This window comes from Puntigrus tetrazona, chromosome 13, assembly GCF_018831695.1.
Source record: "Puntigrus tetrazona isolate hp1 chromosome 13, ASM1883169v1, whole genome shotgun sequence".
Lineage (NCBI taxonomy): Eukaryota > Metazoa > Chordata > Actinopteri > Cypriniformes > Cyprinidae > Puntigrus > Puntigrus tetrazona.
Window position 1 is genome coordinate 15,897,785 of NC_056711.1, and position 24,277 is coordinate 15,922,061.

Genomic DNA, 24,277 nt, shown 5'->3' on the forward strand with positions numbered 1-24,277 from the left:
AGGCATCCCGTCTCCCTGTGTAGCATCTGGGTTTGAGCTTCTCAGCCCGTCTGCATGCGTTTAGTATGTGCATCTTTAAACGGCTGACACAAAACATAGATATTTGTGCGTTTCCAGTGTGACGGCCGCCAATAGAAATGTACGCTGCTCACGAAGTCCTGTCGTTTCTACAGACAGTGAAAGATCATAACAGAGATGGCGAGAGCAGAGGGAAAGTCAAGTTTTCTGGTGACATCAAGATTGCTTCGTGTGATGACCTTTTTTTTTTTTAACCATCATCTAATTTTATGTCATTTCCGTTTGTCTCAATTTAATGGTCTATTCTATTCTATTTTTCTGTTAAGGGCCAGTGTCAAACCAATTATCATAAAATTGTGTTTGGAAATCAAATATCTATTCAGTTCTGTTTCGTTTTGGGCAGTTCTGTTCTGTTGAGGACCAGTGTCAAATCTTTTTTTCATCTCTATTGTGTTTTATTGACATTTTTTAAAACTATCTATTTGTTTCTTTCACAAATAGTGACTTGTTTAGCTTTTGTTTATTTCAAATGTATTTTAGTTGTTTTCATTTAAGGAATTCTATTTATTTTATTCAAATTGTGTTCTATTCTGTTCTGTTCTATTTTATTGAGGGCCAGTGTAATTTATTTATTTATTTCATTTTATTTTTTCTTTCACAAATAGATCCTGATTTCATTTAACTTTTGTGAAGTATTTCATCTGTTTTTAAAGAATTTTATTTAGGAGAAATTGCAACCAAATGCAATTTTCCACCAGCCCCAGTTTGAAAATTATTTCCAGTCTTGTCCAGTCTAGTAATTCTACTCTACACAAAAATGGTGGAGCTTTATTTCAGTGAATGTGTTATAGTTGCATTATCTTAGTTTTTTTTTTTTATTTATGTTATTTACGCATTAGTAGTTTGCATTAGTTGCATAGTGCTAGCTGTAATGTAACCGTGCATAAAGTCTGTAGAGTGAACTGACCTTTACCTCGGGGAAAGAGTGTGTGTTTGTGAAAAGGGGTCCGATGTCCATGAGTGTGTGACAGTGTCCCCTGGTCTAATTGCCCTCTTTTGCTATGATCCAGGCCCTTAACAAATCACCCAGCCACTTTCCACATCTGCTGCATGTCAGCATCTGCCAGACGCGCTCACCCGTCCCGGACGCTGCTAGCAAGCCTTCATTACGCCTGCTGCTGAACAGGTAGAACCGTTTGCACAATTAACAAATAATGCTGCCGACCTTGTGTTTGCCTAGACGTCCCGAAACATCAATCTCACATAATACCCAAAAGTTTTAGTATAATGCTTTCTGTCAAATGTTTTTGACACTGGATAAACACAGCTGTTTGATTCCACTTGTCTTGCGTTCATGCATTTCGTAGGATCCAGATTGTTTGAAAAAGCATTGTGCAGTTTATTTTTGGAAAATCCTAGTCTTCCTATTATGGATTTTTGAAAATAGATGAGTCACCATTTCATGTTGACTTTAAAATGAAATACTAGCATAATGCCTGCCCGCTTGTTGGTCTTTTCACATTGGTCTGAATAAAAATGTGAATTCATTCTATGCCACTAGGTGCTACTTTTATAGCATTAAAAACAAAAACTTCTTTAAATAAAGTCGACCTATCGCTGGAGGTGTTTCGAAAAATGAGTTATTAGTATATTAGTATAAACAAATACAATAAGGTAAAAAATAAAAGCATATTACAAAAAAATAAATGCATATTCCCCTTTACCTGTTTACCAGTTTTTTGGGACTCCCAAAACCAAAACATGAACCTTTCATAACCTGTTATATCTGCATTTCTACAAATTCACTATTTAAAATGATAAATTATATTTGTCAACTAAATTAGTATTTTCTGAAGGAAATGGGCAGCAGCAGGAAGGCAGCAAGTTGTAGGGTTTGGTTCCACAACAATCGTAGTTGACTAGTGACAATGTGAAGAATAATAAGATCATAATTCTGTATGCAGATTATTTATGAAAGAAGACCAATCACATCTTTATTCAGATAATATGGCACCATCGCTGAACAGTTTTAAATCGATTGAGAATAATAATGTTAACACATTTAAGGGTTAAATTATTTACAAAAAAATCAAGTGGTTTGGGATGAATAGTAGTTTACCTTAACGGAAAGTTTGAGGAATATCAAAGCAATGCTGCCTCACTGTAACAAGCATTGCTTTTTCAGAGACAGATAAGTTAAACTCTTTACACCCCTCATAAGATTTTTAAAGTCTCTTCTACATTTAAAGAGGGGAATGCATGAGACTTTTAGTGCACTAAAGTTGCCGTCTTCAAAAGAGTGACATCTCAGCAGTTTCCCATTCTATTGTCCACTGCACTCTGGATAGGAATAAAGGAACAAAGCCAAACAAAGAGTAAACACCCATCCGTAAACAGAGCTCCACCGCAAGACGCGACTACATGAATGATCAGACATTTAGCAGATCTTCACGGTGCTCTGATGAGTTTATGGGTCGAGAGGTGGAGCGCTGGAACAGTGGGGAGGTTTGTCCGGAAGTGTGCCCCTCTCCCCAGGCATTGCACCCAAAGCTTTCCCTCTTGCTCCCAGCAGCTGTCTCCACCTTACCTCTTGTGTGTTCTTTATCTCCAGTACCTGAGACTACGTTGTGCCCCCTGGGCCGCACTTTTGTGTCCCGGTCCTGTGTAAACAGATGTGCATAGTGTCGGGCCTGCAGAGAGGAAGTTGTAAACTCGCAGGAAAGACTTCAGCCCCCATTCTTATGGAGCTCGCTCAGTGCAAGCCGCTGGGCTTAGAGATGCTAATGCAAGCAAACAGTCCCCGTTCGGACAGTGAGCGTCTGAAGTTTGACCACGTTACAGCCGCAAAATATACGCTGTAGTCTGCCAGCAAACAAGTCAAAATACAACTGAATGGCAGCGCAGGGGAGGTTAAGTCACTCTGTGTCATAAAGGAGAGGAATCAACATCTGTGATGTGAGAAGCGGAGAAGGGTGTGTGGTATTCTGACAATGCACTTGTCTTTTTGATCTGTTTGCTTTTAGAAACTTCAATTGGAAAAAATCTAACTATATGGAGATCTGCAAGAAAAAACTAACATATGCTCTTTTTGCAGTTAAGCTTTTTAGTAGACGTATGCCTTCAGGTTCACAACAGATGTAGTTGATATATTCCTTTAATATATTTTAAAATGTGATTTCGTCTATGCTTTGTCATCTAGCAATGCAAATTCTGCATTTTAAGCGATCAAAATTGAAAATTCATTTAACTAAAAAATACAGTTTTTATGATAGACTTTCTATTTTGTTAATTATCCATTTAAGTGCGGCCCCTTTTAAAACCTCAGACATTAATATAGAAGCCAAGTCTCGGGAACTGAGACTGTAGCCTTTTGTACTTATTTTATTATATTGTAGGCTATTTATTTTTTTATGTGTGTATTTTGGGGAATGGACTAGAAGCAAAATCACTAGCTAGATAGTGAAACAGTGCTTTGAAGGAGAGCTTCTCATTTATCAGTGCTGGACACACGTTTATTGATTCATCCCGAGCTTTGGCAGATTGATGCCACATAGTGAATGTGAAGATACTGGCTTAAGCTATATTGACTATGAAATAAGCTAACACACTGTACTGACCCCGCATAATTTATTTGGCGGAGAAAAAAAGGCTGTTTTTATTGAGGTGCAATGATAATATTTTTCATTTGTTAATGAGGGTTAATTTTTTTTTTTTTTTTTAGGTAATAACATTTTTAAGGTAATAAAGATGTTATTTATATCGTTTGAGACACAGCCACAATGCAAACTGTGATATGCACACACATATAGCTCATTGAAAAACTCTTTACAGTGTAAAAATGATCTTTGCTGAAACAAACGAACACCGAAGAGTGTGTGCTAAGGATCAGACGCAACAGTTTCTTGAGTTATGCCACTTGTCAGCCTGGAAACTCGTCCGTATTTGTATTGATTGAAATGAGCGCAGGTTTAAGTACCGAGTGCTCTCAGCCAATCGAAAGGGGATCCCGTTAAACGCTCGCGTTCGCGCGTCTCCTCTAATGGACCTGTTAAAGAGCTCGAGCGCACCTTCGTCCGCTGACATCTGACCGAAGCGCCTCGGATCCGACCGCGAGCCGTGTCCACTTTCTGCGCCTCCTCTGTAAGAGAACACCGAAATAAGATAGAAATACTCCTGAAATTTGGAAAATGCTCGAATGTCAGGAGTCCGGAGCGAAAAGCACACCGGGTCATCGGATTTCCTTTTCGATTATTGACATACTGGATCCTAAAAAGTTCACGAGTAAGAAAAGACACGCCGTGTCGGAGAAAGAACGGACGTCTTCTTCAGAAATCACAGAATTTGGAAGTTTGGAGGAACGGCGTAACGGGAAAGAAAGTCCGGGGCACGAAGGAACGCTTTCCATCTGCAAAAATAAAGGTGAGGAAATGTGCTAAGAATTGTTTGAGTGGTCAACTTCAAGAAATGATCCAAGTGGGCTATTTTTTTTTACTGCATTCATTATATGTTTACATTGCTAACCTAATACCGATAATGCATTTCTGACGTGCAACTGCAATAATGTGACAAATAATGCTGCTTATGTTCGCAATGAGCTATAGAGCAGCTGTTACTATGGTAACCATCTGACTATAGCGACTTCTGCTCGCCAGTAAAGCGCGCGCTGCTGACTTGTAATCCAACTTTTCATTGTCCTATAACGCTATAGAAAAGTAGTGTATAGGTTACTTATATTTGAAAACAACACATAGGCCTATTTATGAGACCTCTGCAACCTTTTGGGGTTACACTTTTTTAGAAATACCATATCTAGATGTCACTAGTATTCTGATGAAAACCCCCACTACATGTGTATATATATATATATATATATATATATATATATATATATATATATATATATATATATATATATATATTAAAAAAAAACTATACCTAGATGTGTTTCACATATACTGTAAACATAATACGGTTAAAACGTAGGATTTTCACTGGATGTCTCCTCCAAACAGACCTTTTGTGTCATATTGTGTCGTTAGATTGTGAATTTGACCTTCCCCTCATTTCCAAGACCGCGTTTTCTTTAAGCAGCCGCAGCTGAGTAAGTGATTGCCATTGGGACAGTCAGGGCAGATAATTGTTTAAATCGTCCCATTGAGGATGCCTGCGCTCACTTTGATCGATATCCCATTACTGGATGCTGCATATCTCCCTCCAGCAGCTTGCGGCTCCCAACTTCAAACCCCTGCCATGTCTGATCCCAAATATCGTTCGATTAAAACTTCCCTTTAAATAGATGACATTTATCGATCTACCGACAAATATGAAACTCCATTAGCGCGTCATGGCCGGATTGCAGAGCTGGATTTAACTAGGGTTTCTTTCCGCAACATGACATTTGAGGCGATTTGTGATTCTGAAATTGTTGAGGGATTATGACCCATTCCACGTCAGTCTTTTCTTGAAATCCACCTCCGTTCCTGTACAGGACTTTCACAGCGCTCATCACCTTCATATAGATTTAAGATTTAATATTTTGATAGCAAATGTTATGATTAATTGTTTCGGTATTATTATTTTACATTGAAAGGCATAATATCATTTAGCCTACTAATAAACATCTATTAGTTGGTCGTTTTTATAATTAATTTATCTAATTAATCCCCCTATGGGTTATTAATAAACTACATATTGAAGTATTTGCAATTCTGCGTATATTAATTCATAACATTTAATGAAAGGCTGAGGCGTTACTTGTGCCTTACACTTATATTTATCCCTGTATTTAATTTAAAGAGCAGTTTCACTAGATGATCAATGCAAAGCATCAATCACACCACCCTAGCAACGCCTAGCAACAGGCCAGAACACTATAGCAACGCCCTGTGTTTGCATCTGTGTTTAAGGCCTGCATCCTTATAATATCGTGCTTTTTTAAAGCTAATTTACGTTTTTAGATACGATTAAATGTGGTATTTGTGTTATGTTCAATAAAATAAATCTGTGTTGTATTCCTCGGTTCAGAAATGAAATGCAACTAAAAACATCACCAGTCTGAAAGAAACTTGACGCTGTATTTTTATTGACAGGTGTTCGCTTAACTGATGTCCATCAAAGCTGCGTCAGACTCCATCCTCCCGATCCAGACGCCGACTTGGACTCCTCAACCCCGCTCAGAAACGTAAGACCTGGCTTTTCTCCTCGCGAAGAAGCAGATGAGACGGGGGAAGAGAGGATGACCCCAGCGCCGGACGATCTGTCGCGTCAGCGGCGGCGGCGCGCGGACCACAGCTGCGCGAAGCCGCGGCGCGCCAGAACCGCGTTCACGTACGAACAGCTGGTGGCTCTGGAGAACAAGTTCCGCGCCACGCGTTATTTGTCCGTGTGCGAACGGCTGAACCTCGCGCTCTCGCTGAGCCTGACCGAAACCCAAGTCAAGATTTGGTTCCAGAACCGAAGGACCAAGTGGAAAAAGCAGAACCCCGGCGCAGAGAGTTCCCTGCAACCCGGCACGAACATCAGCCCGACCTGTGGGTCCGCATCCGCCCTCCACCCTCCATACAGCGCCGGGAACGTCATATTTCATTCCGCCCCGGTGCACCTGGCGTCTCCCGGGGGGCTTTTGCATCCGTTTTTACCCGATGGCTTTCTCCAGCCAGCATTCTTCCCCCCGCACTTATGAAGTCAGGAAGGAGGAAAGATCACGGACTACCTGTATATATGAATTTATAAAGCGGATTGCTTTTTCAGTGATCATCCACAGCGTGGGCTTGATTAGGCCAAATTAACTTACATGTAGCCTGACTGTTTTCACTGAAAGCTGTGAGCAGAAATATAGCTAAGACTGATCCAACCCTGGGCGTCAAAAATGATAAATCTGCACACACTATTGTAATAATAGGTGATCTGAGATTGTAATCACGGCCCAACTTGGCAACCGCCGCAACTCTTAAAGCTGAGATGTATATATGTATCTTTCTTTTGTAATATATCGGTCCTGTCAGCAATTTGATACATCACTGTGGATTAATAACATAGAATTGCTTAAATAACCTAAAATGAAAGACACTGGAAATATTTAAAAAGCTGTCCTCAATAAAATCAGACTGAAGGTCGTTTCTTATGTTGCACCAATACATCACAACCAAATGGGTTCACGTCTGTTCTCTTCATAAACACTAGACGGCGTCACGTGAACGCTTGCACAAGAGTTGGAGACTTCGTATAATGGTGACTGTAAAATACTTTAAAATATAGCGTTTCCTAAGTATGCGATCTGCGGCATGCAAGCGAACCAAACCGACCATGCTCAGAATAGCACGTCGATGCGTTTGTTTCAGTAATTATTTTGCGCGTGTCTCGAAACCGAATAGTGTGCACGTTGTGCACAGTTTGCGGATTTTCTGTCTAGATCAATGGAGCAGCAGGAACAACAGCTTTAAAGTGTGTGAGATCAAGAGGGCCTGGGAAATATTGATCTGAATGGCACTGCGGGCAACCAGTACGTTACCGAAGAAGAGCAGTAGCGCCACGTGGCCACTAGAGGGCGGCGCGCACTCATGTCAATGGATGGGTTTAAATCAGCTGAATTTCATTTTGTTTGTGTGGTCTCAGAACATCATTTCAGTGAATCATATCACAAAGAATCTCACAGTAGCAAAAAAAGGTAATGTGTGTATTGTTCAGAGAGATACTTTAGCTGTAGATGAAATTGTTAGCAATGTGAGCGTTGTTGAAAATCTAGCACTTTTGTATCTGTATTTAGCGTCTTCCTCACCTGTTTTGAGAGTTTTTTTTTTAATTCTAGTGACAAATACAGCAACTTCTTGAGCAAACCTTATCTAGGTTCTCATCTTGCCCGTAGATCTATAGCCTATCCATATTTACATAGATCCGTGAATTTTCCATTATGATGTCATGTAGTGACATTCAGGTGGCAGTTTTCAATTGAAAGCAACACTGAATGTAAATCTGCAACAAGCTAATCTCGAAATATTTCGTAACCCTTCAGTTTAACTTTAAAGTCACGTCTTCTCGGAGACCATCAGACATTCTCTCATCCTTTGGACCTGATCCCAGCACACACTACAAACACACTTGTTTTCGAAGTTTTTTTTTTGTTGAGACTGTGATATCACGTGGGTTGTGTGTGTTTGTGTAGGAGTGAAGTGGGAGTTGAATCCAGCCCTTATGGCCTGTGTGTTTCTCTGGCTGAGTGGCATTCTGTATTGTCCTGGCTCTCGTTTCATCAGCCTGTTCTCCAGTCTGGAACCCCGTTCAATCCTCACCCCCTCCTGCGGATTTCATGTGATAGTTCATCACTTCCATACTGTTCCTTTTTTTTCCTTTGTACGGTTACTTAATGCATATTTTAAAGATGTTTTCAAAAAGCGTTGGGGACGCATTGCGGACGGTATTTAATTGGGACGGTTTTGCTTTCGAAGTAAAAGTTTTGAGGTTCTCGCACAGTATGTGGTGAGACACACAACTAAACCTTCCTCTTATACTGTAATATGTGTGTATAAATAATTATTACTGCTCACTAGTGTTCTATCAACTTCACCAGTCAGCTCTCGCTCAAGACGATTAACATAAACATGATTATGTTGAAAATGCATTTTTTCTCTACTGACAAACATCTAAACTTACCCAAATAAAGAAACTTTATGATAGTAATTAATAATATATTATAGGAAAAACTGTTGTTAAGTAATACATAATTGTATATATACATATAAATACAGCAAATTTATTTTATTCATTAGTTATTTATTTATTAGTATTTATTAGTTGCTAGAATATTAGCCGTTTATTAGTGATAATTAAACAGATATTAACGCCTTATTCCACATCCCTAACTCTTCCCAATACCTAAACGTCACAACTACTAACTATTAAGAATTTATTGAGGGAAAAGTCATAGTTAATAGTTAACTACACACACACATTTTTTAAATACCATGTATGTGTGTTTAAGTTAGTTATTTGATTCTTTATTTTGGATAGTTTGAACACCCATCAAAGAAAAACAAAAAATAATTAGTTTACTTATAGTTAAAAAATGAATCATGTTTCATCAATATCTGTTTTTGTGTCAATCGCAAGTCAGTCACGTGACTTGAATGCGGCATCCATGCTGTTTTAACGTGATCTGAACTGAAATGAATGAAGATCCTAATAAATTAGTTGCATGGTAAAAATTCAACACCGTTTGAAAAGTCATTATTTTTTTATTTAGATAAAGGTAGTGGTACTTTGAAGAACTAGTCTTTTTTTTTCTTTTTTTCGAGAGAGTGTGAGGGCGCATAGCGGGTACTGAGAGAGATGGCGGGTGGGAGATTTACGGTGCGCTCTATTTTGAGGCAGCTGGGAAAACAGCGAAGCGTTCTGGTCAAGGAATAGCTCGCGAGTGTATGCCAAGGGCTTCTCCAGTCGCCCTCTTTCTCTCCCATTGTTTCGTGGAATGCTGGGATACGTGTGGCCTAATGTGGGGCGGTGCAGTCATGCACAAAAAGCCGAAGCGGCGCCTTCTGATAGCCGTTTCCCTAAAATGTGAGTTTCGAGTGTGCGGGACGTTCCGTTCGTAGACATCTCTAAACACAAGGAGGACCTCTTCGCGTAGAAGTCCTTACACGAACACGTACAGAGCGAGATGAGACGCAGACTTTCGGGAGGAGTTCGGAGCTCTTTTGTTTTGTCTGAAGAGATCTTTGTACATTAAATCACGCTTTTATTTTGGTCTTCTGTCCTAGGGCAGTGTTTACTCTCGCGTCTGACTCGCACATCTAGTGTTCTTGTTTGTGCGAGCTCTCGTTGTGAACAGCTACACACTCTGTCGCAGCGGGGAACAGTAAGAGGACCATTAAACACAAAATATGAAAGCCTCCCTCTATGCGTGTGCTGTTTTTTTTTCCGGATTTTAGCTTCTGTCTCTTTCTTTTCGTTCTGTTTTTACTCACCTCAACAGTAACTCAAGCCGTGTGTTTGTTTTTTTTCCCCCACGTGCTTTCAGTTTTGGGAATTGTTGCTTTTCGAGATCGTACGGTGTGACCACGGTGGCATCTTGGGTAAAATCCAATGCAGGCTGCGCTACATCAACATGATTGTGAAATGATTTGTCTTAGTTAATACTGCTCTGACATCTTAAAGGAACAGTACAAATAAAAATTTCCAGGCCGTTTAAATGTGATGGGTTAGTTTGTTCTTTAAATGGATGTCTCGGTGGATTAGCTCGACTTGCTTTTTGAATCCTCTGCCGTGAATGGGTGCCGTCGAAATGACGGTCCAAACAACAGTTCAAAGTTGCAAAGTTAAAAATAAACAAGTTCATCATTAAAACCTTTTAGTCATTATCGGCTGTTTGAACTCTCGCCGTGACGGCACCCATTCACTGCAGAGGATCCACTTGCGAGCAAGTGATGTAATGCTACATTTCCTAACTCATCTAAATCTTGAGGGTAAGTATTTTTCTTATTCTTTATTGACGCAAATTTCATTTCATGAGCAAAAATGGCCGATTATTAGACGCCTGTTGTAGGAGCAGCCTAAGATTCGTTGTGTAAATGCAATTATTCGCTGTCGGAGAACGTGCCACACCGAGGCTGATGATATTGCCCCTACGATGAAAGGAACTCTCTAGGATCCTTCACACTGATGAGGCCTCTTGTCTTGATATCTCTTGACTCGCCTTCCCGAAATTAACTTTGTGTGAGATTAACCGATCCTGCGCGAGATATCTCTGCAGTAAATTATTCTCCCTCATGCGCTCCGAGGTGGCACTTGCCGTTGCGTGCTGATGCTTCTCTCGGCGAACCCTGATTGAAAATGTCTGACTGTTGGGAATCCCGCCGAGAGCCGGATCGCTCGATTGTGCCCGTGTCTTGTTACAAAACACGACACTGCTTGATATGGCGGCAGAGAGAGAATGGAGACATAAATACTGCACGTGTTTTAATACAGACACGTATGATGTTCACCTCTTTTTAGTGATTGATATTCATTGATAATAAACCGGCAAAAGGTACATATCATGCTAGTTGGTTGCTTTACTGGTCCGACTCAAAGGAGTTTATGATATTTTGATCTCTAAGATATGACTTTCTAAATGCAATTCTATGAGATTTTTATGGCTGTTTAAAACAGCCAATTCACAAACTTAAGCATTTTTTTGTCCTGGTTTGTAATATAATTTTGCAAATAGTGTGTTCACAGTAAAAAAAAAAAAAAATACACTTAAACGATTGAACAGCAAATGTTTGACGCTTAATGTGGAGGGGCTGTCAGACTGCAATAATAATGATTATAATAATTTTTTAAAAATCCTACACGGTTAAGTATGTAGTGTATGAGTGCATAGTGTATAGTGCATCATTTGGGATGCAACTATTGTTAGTCTGCTCTTTTAGAAAAATAATAGTAGTTTACTTAGTTGACCCGAGTGGGTTGCAGTTGTGAGGCATCAATCATGTCTGTAACACAAACAATGTGGGGCCGTATACTAAAAAAAAAAAGTTGGTGTAGGGTTACTTTGTAACATTTTTCACTCCGAAATTGCATCATTGATGTACACTGAATTAAACATGACATTTTGATGTAAAAATGTTCTTTTAAAACTACAATAAGCTTTGTTTTATGTATGATTTGTGAAAAATATTTTGTGTGTGTGTGTGTGTCTCGTTCCACTGGGTTACTGGGTTTCAGGAGCTCTGTGTTCCAGTCTTCATTTTCGTCAACGACAGGTTTTTCACAGAAAACGAAAACTCATGGACGATTCATTCAGGAGGTCAAATGCATAACTTGCATTCCAACATATCATAGTCTATTGATATATCATGCAGGACGTAAGATACCATGCACTTACTGCACATCTCATAAAACTATATGGGAGTAAGAGAAGAGCGGGCATATGGATAAACTCAATTCTGTCCGGTTACTGAGCGCAGACACTGAAGCATGTGTACACACACACACACACACACACACACCACTCTTCAACGGAGAATTACGCACAAAATAATGTCGAATTGTTGTGTCAACCATTCACGTAAACAGAGTCTGTTTCGTGTTAAGTTAACGTAAACGTTAGGGAGAACATGTATCAACGCATTGCGTTCACTGCGTCCGTGAATTCGGTTTTAAAGGGACAGCAGCCTAATTTAGCCGCTATTGTCCGAGTCACTGATATTTAGCGAGCTACAAAAGTAAAATCACTCACTGCTTTTGACTGAATCATTAGTACTTAGCAGTCCTAAAGATGATTCTAAACACATGCTTATAAATACATATACGTCTGTTTTGAAGTTACGAATAATATGATACGTTGTTATAAAGAATGCATAATTAGCCTGTATAACTATTGGTATTTAATTGAAAATAAAACAATGTTCTTGTTTATGCAAAGTGGTTATTTTTAACATAACGGCACACAGTTAAATCAGTGTCATAGTGAGTTTGAAAAAATAAAATTTTAGAAAAATGCTTAATAAATGCATTACACTATAACTTAACCTATTCGCTTTTAGCTGACTAAATTAACTTTAGATTTAGTAGACTAAAATCATATGATATTTGGTCGACTAAAACTAGACTAAAACTAAAAACTGTTCAGATGACTAAAATATGACTAAAACTAATTTTAGTCAAAAGACTATGACTAAAACTAATTAAAAACACTGCCGTGTTCCTTAAAAAGGCAGAATGTATTCAATGTTTTATCTGTGTTTATTTGATTGATGGAGCAGTCTCTAAGGCAACACTTTTCGTTATCTGCAGAATTACACTGAGAATGTTTTCACGTTATTCATTATGTATTACACTCTAGAGGACCACAAAAGGCCTTAATACATTGTCGTTCATGTTGTATGTTTAATCTGCGTGTGTTTAACATTTGATCAGTCTTCTTGTTTTTTTTATTAGTGGGTAGTCCTACAGCTCTCAACGCTTTTGAATGCATTGGATGTTATTGCAAAGTTCCTCCAGCAGGGTCGCCATTGAGAGTTTTTTCCACTGAGTGAATTGTTTGGACTTGTTTTAGAACTTTACCCAGAACTGTTTTACGCTTTAATTCTTTTAATCAAGCTTGTGCGTACAGTTATTGACCTCATATTACTCAAGATGTCTTCAAACGGACTTTTAAATGAACTACAAAATATCAAAAATAATATAAAAATAGTGAAACTTAACAATTTATCAGAGCATGCTATTCCATTGAAAATAATGATTGTTTTCTTCATTTTATAGAAATATAAAATATAGAAAAGGCTTTGGTGACTGTCACCAAGCCCTCAATAGATAATATAAAATCCTAAATAATCCACTAATTCACTGCCTCACATTTTCATCCTTGTTTCATTGATTCCTTTTCATATTCCCTGCCATTTCTCCCCAGTCATCTGTTTGTTTCCTCTCTTTTTTTCTCAGCATGTTCAACAGGTGTTAAGTGTCTGGAATGTGTGACTGGAATCGGCAGTAGATCTTGAGGCTGTACTAGTTCACATTCACCAGTGGTCAGAGGTCAGAGGGCCCTTCTGAGCACTAAAACACCTGAGGCACAGCTCCTCTGTCAGAGACGTGGACCAGAGCATGTTTACTCAGGGTCAGCATTGCAGTGAACAACAGAGCAGACAGACATGACACAACGGACCTATGCTGTGCGTGCCGGGACTACTGGAAATAGGGTATGTTTGTATCGTTTAGGCTTTATATGAGAAGAGTCTGGAGCATGTTTCAGAGGTGATGTTGTTTTTTTAGTGAGTCAAGGTTTAAGGGTAGTTTTACCAGAGCCCATCATGCGGTGATTTATGGATACCCCTTTAGCAGTCCACATCTATCTTTAGGAAGCTGGACATTTACGAGGACAATTTTGTTTGAGGGAATCAGTATTTTGGTGGGACAGCTGACCGCAGCTGACCTACTGCTTACACACTGACTCTCTATAATGCCACAGTGTCATGCCTGACATACCTGCCTGAGGTCTACACACACACACACACACACACACACACACACACACTTGTTGAGCTACTTAAGTGAATACATATCACTAACAGCTAATGTTTTTATAAATAGATTAACTGTAAAAGTAACATTGTTACAATAATGTAGAATCATTTAAACACACACACACACAAATATATACTTGTTATACCTAATATATACAAAAAGGAATACATACTGATGGAAACATCTCTAGAATGACATGCTGATACAAGTCAAGACTACCAGAAATACACCCAAGAGCCCAATCAGTTTGAGGACTCATGCTGCGGAGGGACATTTTTCAGAACATTTTTCAGACGCTGTAAAAAAATAACATCTGACTCCTAAACTTGAACTCGCTCCTCTAGGAATATAGGATTTTTAAAAAATCTGCTTCGGACCAGTTTGCCCAGATCCAGTCTGAATGGATTTATTTTTAAACGAAAGTTTCAACACTGCTAACCTCAGCCTTTACATTAATTTACTGCAGACGGTTTTGTGTCCTTATCTTGATCTAGTTTAAAAAAAAAAAAACAATACTGTGAATGCATTTCTTGGTGATATTAAAGGAATGCTCCTCGATGAATAAAAGATGAGCTCTATCGACAGAAAAAGTGATTTAGACTCATGTCACATTTTTCATAAACAACCAAAAATGTAAATCTATGGGTGATAAATGTTGAATGTTACAAAGAGACGTGATATACTGTATTGTAACCATTCATAAAGTACTGTTTTATCAGGGTTATTATGGATTATGGACTTATGTTATGGCCAGAAGTGATGGTTTAAAAAGCTGTTGGATATATTTCCTGCAATCAGCTGTTTGACTCTCATTATCAATCCCATCTACATTTTGGACAGACTGTGGGTTTCAGCTCATTTTCATTTCTGAGTGAACCGTTACTTTAATATAAGCACTTTAACAACAATATAAGCTGCAGATATTTGCCTTTTAACCCTCAGGGACGCGTGAAAGTGCTTCCTTTAGTCTGTACAAAAATGAACAGAGTTTATGATAAAACAGGCCTTATCTGTTTCAGTGCCTGTGCAGGATGTCTTCAGTGAGGATTGAGCATTCGTTAACTTCTGCATGTTTTTTCACCCCTGAAAAATACACAGCGACTTAGCCTTCTCTGCAGTCTGCTAACTAGACATCTGCCTGCTGACCTTTCTCCAACGATTCCTTTCCCACTTGAGTGATAGACACGCATGTACACACACACACACACATTTATCCTAAACACCAGAGCGCCCACACACAGGAAGGGGCAGTGATGTAGACAGATATTCTGTTTTTCCACAGCAGCTACAATTAGATCAGGTTATCTGAGGAAGGATTGTGACTGTGGTCTACGCCGCTCTGTCGCAGAAGTAGTGGGATCTGTTTGCTGTCTTTAGGTTCCTGCCAGGAAGAGGGTCCCACCGCAGCGTTATAGAGCGCAGCCACACCATGTAAGGTCTGCTACGCGCCACTCACATAAAGCAACACTCTGCAACACATGTATCACAGCCTGGCTTTGGAGTGCATATAAAATGCCAGTTGCCACATCTGTCTGTCGTTCTATTTATCGTCTAATCTGTCATTGTTATATCTATTGCTCTAATTGTCTTGGTCTCTATTCTCACCAGCGGTTCTAAAGGATCCGACGAAGCGACCCAGTCTACTGGGAAGACATTTGTGTTTAACCAGGGTTAACCTGAGATAAGAAAGAAGCACCCGCGCAGACCTTCTGGATATCATCAGAGAAGCTTTTTGTTGGACTCCTGAGGAACAGGTCAAGAAGAAAGGGACATATGTGAGACGTTGAAAGAACCAGTAAATTCCAACAGATGTGGGCAGTCTGTGAGAGGAAATCCGACGGTCTGACACAGCAGAAGATCATTTGGCTTTGTCCCTGCATGTTAGGGGCAATGACAGCACTGAGAGTAAATGAATGAGTCAGACACCGAGTTAAAGCTCTGGTTGTTCACCCTTAATAAACTGTAAATATTTCTCTAAAAGGAAAAAAAGAACGGGGAACAACTTCGGTGCTAAAGGTTTCCTAAACAGTCCTTTCAAATTGAAGCGCATGAAAATGAAGACATTGCAGTTTTAAGAGAAAGATTAGATAATCAGCCCATTTAAATAGTCCATTGGACGGCGTCCAATCACTCCCTATTTTCCACAAAGAATGAGGTCTAATAAGATGCCTCTGCAAGACACCTGAGTAAGTGGAAATAATCCCCCTTTGAGAGCAGCGTGTAAAAACACTCCTCTAAAAATATAACATGCCTAACCTGAGGGGAGACAACAGCGTGAGAAACAGAGAGAATAAGTGAAAAGCCGACGCACACGCATACACAGAGATGAAAGCAGAAGTCAGTACAGTTTACATCAACCTGAATCTCCTCATTTAGAGAATGTGAGCACAGGCCGCGTGAAGTGACAGTCGATAAAATATAAGCAGACAGAGAGACAGTAATTAGCGTGAGTGATTCTCTAACACAGGCTTTGAGCCGACTGCTACGTTGTGACATTTCTCAAGCCTTGTTTTGTAAAGATGCATCTGGAAGCTGCTGAGAAGGACGTCCCCACCTCTGTGCTCGGAAAATTGACTCCTCCATTTAGAAACAGAAATGTTTGCATAATAAATCAGCGCAGGAAGCTTAAGATGTGGCTTAAACTACTTTTACATTCTCTGGAGAGGGTAGTGCTTTCTTGTCCTCGATGCTGGAGTGTTTGCTAATCCATTGCCAAGGTGCTCTGCGCAACTATATTTACTAACAGCTGCGACTTACAAATTGTCCTTTGCATATAGGGATAGATTGGTCTGTACGGACAGATAACAGAAGTCAATCTGCTTTTATAGCCTTTAGTCAAGCCTGTAACCACAGCAACTGATAGAAATAGTAAATATAAGGCCTTTAAGGTCTTTAGGGATTTAATTTTTATTCTCAGCTATTTTGGGTAACTCCTGCTGCTTTCATCCTCCTGAGTATTCATCCAAAAACTCTCCAGTTTGGTTTGTTCTATCATTTAACAGGAATTGAATTGTGTCTTGTTCTTCATTGGAGTCTGCATAATACCCTCTTTTGGTTGTTTTTTGACAACCCAAGAGAATTTTTTAACAGCATAGAATAACTTTTGGTGCCATTTATATGTAAATAATGTGACAGGCAACTAATGCTGCAGGTCTATTCAGTATAATATAATAAACTGTAAATATAAAATGCAATATTCATTTTGGAATATATAATATATATATATATATATATATATATATATATATATATATATATATTTTTTTACTACACAGTTTTAATGTTTAAAATTTCTACTATGTCATGTAAAGTGGGAATATTCATACAGAATTAATTGAAATTATGTAAATGTAGCACTCCTTTCAGGACTACTCTTTAATTATATGTGATATTCTGATATTTTCCAGGAGACTTAAATAAGTAGAAACACGTCTCCTCACTAAGCTGCCGTATTCTTCATGTCTGTAGCACATGCTTTATGTATCAGCAATAATATTAGTATTCCATATCTAAGCAAGCACCGCCAATAACACATGATCGCTGAACTCTCGATCAAGTCTGCCATATTGACCGTATCTCCTTACTGACTTCCTGTATCCCAGATTTCAGAGAATAGTGGCAGAAGTGATCAATGACTGACAGAACGTCCTCTGGTCCTGGAGCTCAGAGACATCCGATTGGGTTTCACTGAGAGAGAGCGAGGGAGAGACTGTATAACAGGAACGGGATGAGTAATGTCTGCGCCAGCACCACCCACCAGCTCCACCCCACCCAGCTTGTAATCCAATCGCTCCCTCAGGTGCACAGCAGTCCTGTGCTAATCACTGTGTCATCATTCGCACAGCAGGAGAGCCAGAGAATGAGCTCCTATCACATCTCTCTGATCACATAAAATCTTACTGTTTCTTGTTATGATACACACTTTGATGTTCGGTCAGAAAAGCTTTAGACACTATAGGTTTTGCATTTAGTTTAACCTAAAATACCGTCAACTTGCAGCTTGGTTTATTGTGTTTTGTTTGGCTTTATATAAAAATTTCATGTTAGTATAGAAAGCACGTTACCCGCATTGACAATAGCAAAGCTCTGAACTATTTATTTTATAATTGATGTGTAGCTGCTGTGCTGTATAGGGCTTCTTTTTTAGATTTAAAGAAGTTTTCTGGGCATTGGGTGCCTTTCAGAGAAAAACAATACATTGTTAGTCACCCTTTTCTCTCTCTATCCCTGCGTCTGAATTACAGCCTCTCTCTCGAATGCGAAGAGGGATGATGCTTTCATATCATGGCTGGATGGGCATGAATGCACAATAGTCTACTGTATGTCTCTCGGAGTGCTCATAGAAAGAAATAACGCTTCTAATACCAAAAAGCTTTATTCAACTCACAGGATAAAATAATGTGAAAACCTGTTTTTTTTCTTTTCTTTTCTTTTTAGATTGAATAATTGATCTAAGATGCCTAAATATTACAGGAAGTGATTCACGTGTCAGGTTGCATGAAATTACGTCATCCATTCATCACATGACCGGGATGGGATGCTTTAGCGTTATGTGAGCGTGCGAAAAACACTTAATACATCAAAATACAACTCATTATTACTTTTAGATTTTATATTTGATTACAGCACCAGATAAACGTGCCTGCTTTAGAACCGAACGATACGTTGTACCGAATGCAAGTCTGGTTCATTTAAAAGAATCGGTTCATTCGAACTTTTGTTTTAACAGGTCCCATACAAAGCCAAACAGGATGGTTATGATAGACACTGTTTTAAATGTATTTATTATAAGGATTTTTACATTTATATCGTAGCTACTAGTTCATTTTGTTGCAGTAACGAATCACCTCATAACGATATAAAATGTGCATTTAATAATAATGCTATTTATTAAAACATTTTGTGTGTGTGTGTGTGTGTGTGTGTTGAAGAGCTCAGCTATTAAAGGAGGCCTTACTAACTTTTCGCCCCGCCCTCTTTCAAGTCCTTGATTAAATCCGTATCAGCTCACTACGGCTCTCGGTTCAGCGCGCAGATTCAACTCCAATTGAACGTTTAACCAATTCACTGAAGTGAATCCGACTCTTTCGAAGAACGATTCGTTTAGATGTAGTTGTCACATCAGTCAGAGCGCGCGCGCGGTACTCTTCACAGGCTATTGTTTCCATGATTGTGATTTCAGTGTAACTGCATTTATAGCACCTCGCTTTAAAATGCTCACGTAAACGCACCTTATCGTGTTATATACGGGATACAGTTTCCGGTGCGGCTTTTCATCCCCCTCACCACTTTAACCCCCCCAAGCACAAAAGTGAAACTCCGCCTATCCCGAAGACCCCGCGTATGAGGAGACAGTCCGTACCCGGTATGGTGTGTGTTTTTGCACGGGGATGATTGGGACAGAAGTGGCCGACAGCGGGACCGACGCCGACTCCCGTTTCCAACTGTAAACACGTGGATAGATCAGCTGTTTTACACTGGAGCTTCTCATCCAGAGCTCGACCGGGCGCGTGATACCGTTTGAGAGCCCGCCTGGTTGATTTCAAGGGGATTAAAGTTTTTTGGTTTTTAACTACCTCAGAATGAGCGACCTGGAGGAGGACTTTGCCAAGATTTTAATGCTGAAGGAGGAGAGGATACGAGATTTGGAAAGACGTCTCCTGGAGCGAGAAGACGAAATCAACGAGCTGAAGAGAAAGCTGCACAAATGTCAGTCGGTTTTACCGTGCGCGCAGATCGGACCCCGGACGCACCGCGCGCAGGGAATATCAGCCGAGCCGCAGACGCACCAGGATTTATCAAACCAAAGCCTTGGGAGAGTTGCCAAATCTGACAGGTGAGGTTTCACGGGCGTTTAAACGTGTTCAACTCGTGCTTGGTGCTTTCGCGCAGGTCTTGAGTTTTGACTTTTAATAGTTTGACGCTTCGTCGGCGCTGTTTGTCTGTAGGTTATTAGGTGTGGGCTGTTGAGGACATGAATGAAGAAACTCTCATGATGACAGAGCATCTTTGTGAAGCTTCGGGGGGGAGGGAGGTGGGGCAGATAGAGTGTATCATTGATCTAAATCATCATCATCATCATCATCATCAGCTCCCAGAGGGCTTCGAGCACAGGAAGCTTCGTGCATTATCGGCTTTTAGGGTTTAAACGTGTAGCGCCCAAGAGCCTGTCTCAGGATATTTAATACGCCATTAGAAAGTGCTTTGTTTGACCATATGCTTCCCCTCCCATCAGCCCTATATCCATCCGATTTTCTGAGCATCTTTTTAGAAGATCTGACCGAACTTTCTAAGGGTTGCAGAAGATAAACCGGTAGTGGAGCCTACTTTGCTTATTGCTTTTGGCATTTCAGTTGTTATTAAAAAAAGCTTAGTATATATATAGTATATATGTGTGTGTGTGTGTGTGTGTGTGTGTGTGTGTGTATATATATATATATATATATATATATATATATATATATATATATATATATATATATATATATATATATATATATATATATATATATACACACACACACACAAACACACACACACTTGATTGCATCTATATTCATGGTTTTGTATTCATTCCGTGCATTTGCATTAATCAAATACCACCACAGTATGAACAGAAATCCTTGGTTTCTGTGTTGTGCTGAATCTCAAGACTTTTTTGGAAATATATTAGCATCATCTCACGTTTGATTCGCAAGCAGAAATGCCCACAAGAGGGCAGAAGCTCTTTTGTTGTTGTTTTCCTCCATCACTTAAGGCCCGTCGCATCACTAATAACCAAAAACCCTGTCTTCATAATTGCTTTTTGTGGAAATGCTCACCCTTGGAGCGCGGAGCATGTGCAATTATGTATTTGCGCTGGTGTGAAGTATGAAGACAGATGCGCTGGCCTAATGACTCCTGCCTTAATGATTTCATTATAAAAGAAGCAGAGGGATAAAAGCTGTTTGTAGCTTAATGAGCGTTGAGACCATATGCTGATAAACAAACTTTGCCTTATGATGCATCATCTGACTCTCAGTTTTTCCGCTAATGACAATAATTGCAATGAGAATTTTAGCACCCTGTTAAGTGATACATACTATATCACACTTTATAATTCACATTATGAGATAATGAGACTTCCTGTCATTTAAACTAAGCTTAACACATTTTTTTTAGGAGGATCCCCAGTGAACGGTGTTAACTTAATTAAGAAATAGTCCAGGCTTTGTTTCAAGATTTGCGCTGGAATTATTGTCGAAAGAGAGATCTTGGTGTCATCTAAAAAAAGAGCTGGTGCGCTTTTAAGGGTCCCAGAGAGACAAAATGGCGGACTCTGTGGCAGAAAGGAGCAGCCACACTAGTCATGTTACAACAGATCCTCTTTCCATCGATCCGCAGAGGAAGAACCCTGCAGGAAAAGTTTATAGAGGTGAAATTTAAAGCCTGTTTTTCCGTGAGAGGTCTTTTCAAGGACGGTGACAGCGAGAGATGATGGAAGTGAGCAGCAGAAAGAAGAAATAATTGTGCATTTCTCGTTTTCGTTTCAGGCGTTGTTTAGATCGATCGTTCTTTGTGTGTTATTTTGGTCTTTTATGACTGTCCAAAGAATGGTAGACATCTAGGTGCTGTTGTGGGGCTTTGAGATCTTTTACAAGCTGTTTCAGTCTCAGATATCAAAGATGAGGGTTTGTTTCTCTCGTGCTTGCCTGCTAATACTGCCTTTGTGTCTCCTTAAGTTCTGTCCATACTATTTTTTATTTATTATTCAGCTAAAGCTGGCAAAGAGAACAGGCGAAAAGAGAAAATATGATGCAGGCCCAAGAAAATTCATCCAAACCAGAGTTAGATTGTGTAGATATAATCTTCAGTTTTTTTGAGAGAATTATTAGCAGATAGTGTATATATATATATATATATATATATATAGTTACCCTCCCATCATTTCATTGTTCTTGTGTGTCTGTAATAGTCTGACACCAGAGGGCGCCTTATGTCCTTTTATAAACAAAATCAAACATGATTCATCTCATGCTAGCTCTCAGTGGAGGTAAGTCAAACTATTTAAGCAGTGTCGGTGAATATCAGAGGTGACAGGGGCTAATTGCCTCACATTTTATTTTAACGAATGAATATTTCTCCGGCATGTTTGTTTTAAAGGCAACCTCTGCTTAAACACATAGCTAGAGCCTTGGCAACTGATCAGTTCCAGTCATTGCTGCCCATTAATAAAATAAAGGTTTCAAATGTGTGTCTGTGTGTGTGTGTTTGGAGTGATGCCATAGAAGAACCGTTTTGGGTTCTTTAAAGCAGCTGTCAGCGAACAGTACTCAAATAAACCAATGTTGTCTTAATGCAAGTACGTTGTTATTAATGCAAAAACCTTTTTGCACCTTTTGCCCAATGGAAAGATTCCATGGATGTTAAAGTTCCTGCTTATTTTTTAGGAATGCAGTTCATTCGACATGGTTAATTTCACAATGTTATTTCATTTTGTTTAGGGTAATTTGTCCAAATGAAAACCTATCATTCAAGAAGGCTTTTTGTATACAGTAAAACTAGGGGTCTTCAATAAGGTGTCTGTGGTGAAAAACATTTAAACCGATTATTTGGCCAACAGAAATGGTAATTAATACTTTAAACAACTATATATATATATATATATATATATATATATATATATATATATATATATATATATATATATATATATATATGTATGTGTGTGTGTGTGTGTGACAACTCTTCTTGTTCTTGATCTTGTCCTCAGAAAAGCTTTTCTGCCTTCATCACGGTTGTCTTTTGCATTAATGTTTGGCGGTATGTCAGTTTGTTTAACCAACAGTTATAGGACAAAGAAAAAAGCAATTTCAGGATTTGGTTTGGAATCTCTTTGACTTCCATGACTTCATATCCCCAGGCTTTAGAGGTAATTCAGCTTTTACTGCAGGCGTTTTAAATCAACACGCAAAGCCACTGATAGAACACATAGAAACTTGGGCTATTATGTATAGTTCTGGTTCACCGTGAAGCGTTTGTCTCAAAAGTTAAACAGCAGTCAGTCGTGCAGAGCCGAACCCCTGTATAGGCCACTGGCTGTCCAGGAATCCCGCGTCCTTCCGTGACGCGCGCGAGGGAGCGAGCGAGCTCCACTCATTCATCACGTCACTGCCCACGAGCGACGCGCGCTCACACGGATGCGCTCCTGTCAGAGCTGCGAGGATTCCAGCGGCTCTTTGGGATTGAGCGCTGCCTCTTTGCTTTTCTTTTTTTTCACACGCACTCTCCACAGGTTCTTCTCGTTTAGTAGTTTTCTAGGTCCTTTTTTTTTTAGACCGGAACGGAAGCCGCTTTAGCGCGCGGTGCTTCCTCTCCAAGTAAACTTGCGAAAAGTACAGTTCTGGGAGGTTTTATTCGTCTCGGAAGGGATGATGATGGGGACTTTACGCGACCTCCAGTACGCGCTTCAGGAGAAAATCGAAGAGCTGAGGCAGAGAGACGCGCTCATTGACGAACTGGAACTCGAGCTGGACCAGAAAGACGAGCTCATTCAGAAACTGCAGAACGAACTGGATAAGTACCGCTCCGTGATCCGCCCGGCGACCCAACAGGTCCAGAGCCGCTCGGAGCTGCAGGAGCATCAGCGCACTAAACGACAGGCGATCAGCGCCGAGCCCGCCAACGTCCAGCAGCTGAGTCACGTGACCCTGCCCAACGTCCCCAAGAGTGCCAAGTAGGTTAACGCGACACAGTATAACATCAAAATCTTAAAATGCGACACTAAAGTAATCAAATTATACGTTTAAACGATCGAATAAAAGCATAAACCACCTGAACGCTAAACAACAAAGGCTGCAAATAACACTCATCTTCACCACGTTGTTCTGTTTGCTAATTCAGGAATTAAAGTTGTTAAACACCACATAAAGCTCTATGAATGCAATAAAGCCATCTAACCTAGCAGCCATAAAAGCAGCACGCTTACAGCGACAACCAGGAAACTATATAACCATGAGAACTTTCTCGCACTTAAAAGCACAGTTAACCTACCTGCTTTTAAGAAAATACATTTTTTAATTTTTCAACTTTTGCATCTGACGTGGTTTGCTTAAACCCAGTAACATGGATGGATTCGTACAAGGAGCTTTACCTCAGAAGATGCCTCAGCACACCAAATATTTGCCTAGTTTGTCAAACTGTGTATTTGGACACTGTATACTGATCTGACATACTGCTTTTTGCAAGAAAAGAATGCATACTGTATACTTTACTGAAC

The 24,277-nt window shown here is 39.7% G+C and overlaps 2 protein-coding genes and 1 long non-coding RNA gene across 4 annotated transcripts in view; all 3 read left to right on the forward strand.

The window, feature by feature from the left end:
• The first annotated feature begins 1,086 nt into the window (after nt 1-1,086).
• On the forward strand, nt 1,087-17,162 carry LOC122356273. The gene is made up of 3 exons (XR_006252301.1): nt 1,087-1,204; nt 13,438-13,694; nt 15,628-17,162. It is a non-coding gene; the product is annotated as an uncharacterized LOC122356273 (long non-coding RNA).
• nkx1.2la (NK1 transcription factor related 2-like,a) lies at nt 3,756-7,125 on the forward strand. The gene is made up of 2 exons (XM_043254802.1): nt 3,756-4,437; nt 6,108-7,125. Exons 1-2 carry the CDS (start codon nt 4,206-4,208, stop codon nt 6,698-6,700), a joined length of 825 nt encoding a protein of 274 aa, XP_043110737.1. The 5' UTR covers nt 3,756-4,205; the 3' UTR covers nt 6,701-7,125.
• Nucleotides 17,163-19,047: 1,885 nt separating the features above from the next.
• prkg1a (protein kinase cGMP-dependent 1a) overlaps nt 19,048-24,277 on the forward strand; it is a 49,994-nt gene continuing 44,764 nt past the window's right edge. The window contains exon 1 of one of the 2 annotated variants that reach the window (XM_043256055.1): nt 19,048-19,855. In XM_043256055.1, the coding sequence (XP_043111990.1) occupies nt 19,602-19,855 (254 nt within the window). In that variant the 5' untranslated portion in view covers nt 19,048-19,601. Of the gene's footprint in view, nt 19,856-23,161; nt 23,735-24,277 lie in introns of those variants that run through there. The other variant, XM_043256054.1, reaches the window with a different exon arrangement.

What these genes read in the sequence shown, in the direction of transcription:
- nkx1.2la (XM_043254802.1), top strand. Translation starts at nt 4,206, where the DNA reads ATGCTCGAATGTCAGGAGTCCGGAGCGAAAAGCACACCGGGTCATCGG. An exon ending in TTCCATCTGCAAAAATAAAG is followed by an intron (nt 4,438 to 6,107) that starts GTGAGGAAATGT and finishes TTTTATTGACAG; the next exon opens with GTGTTCGCTTAACTGATGTC.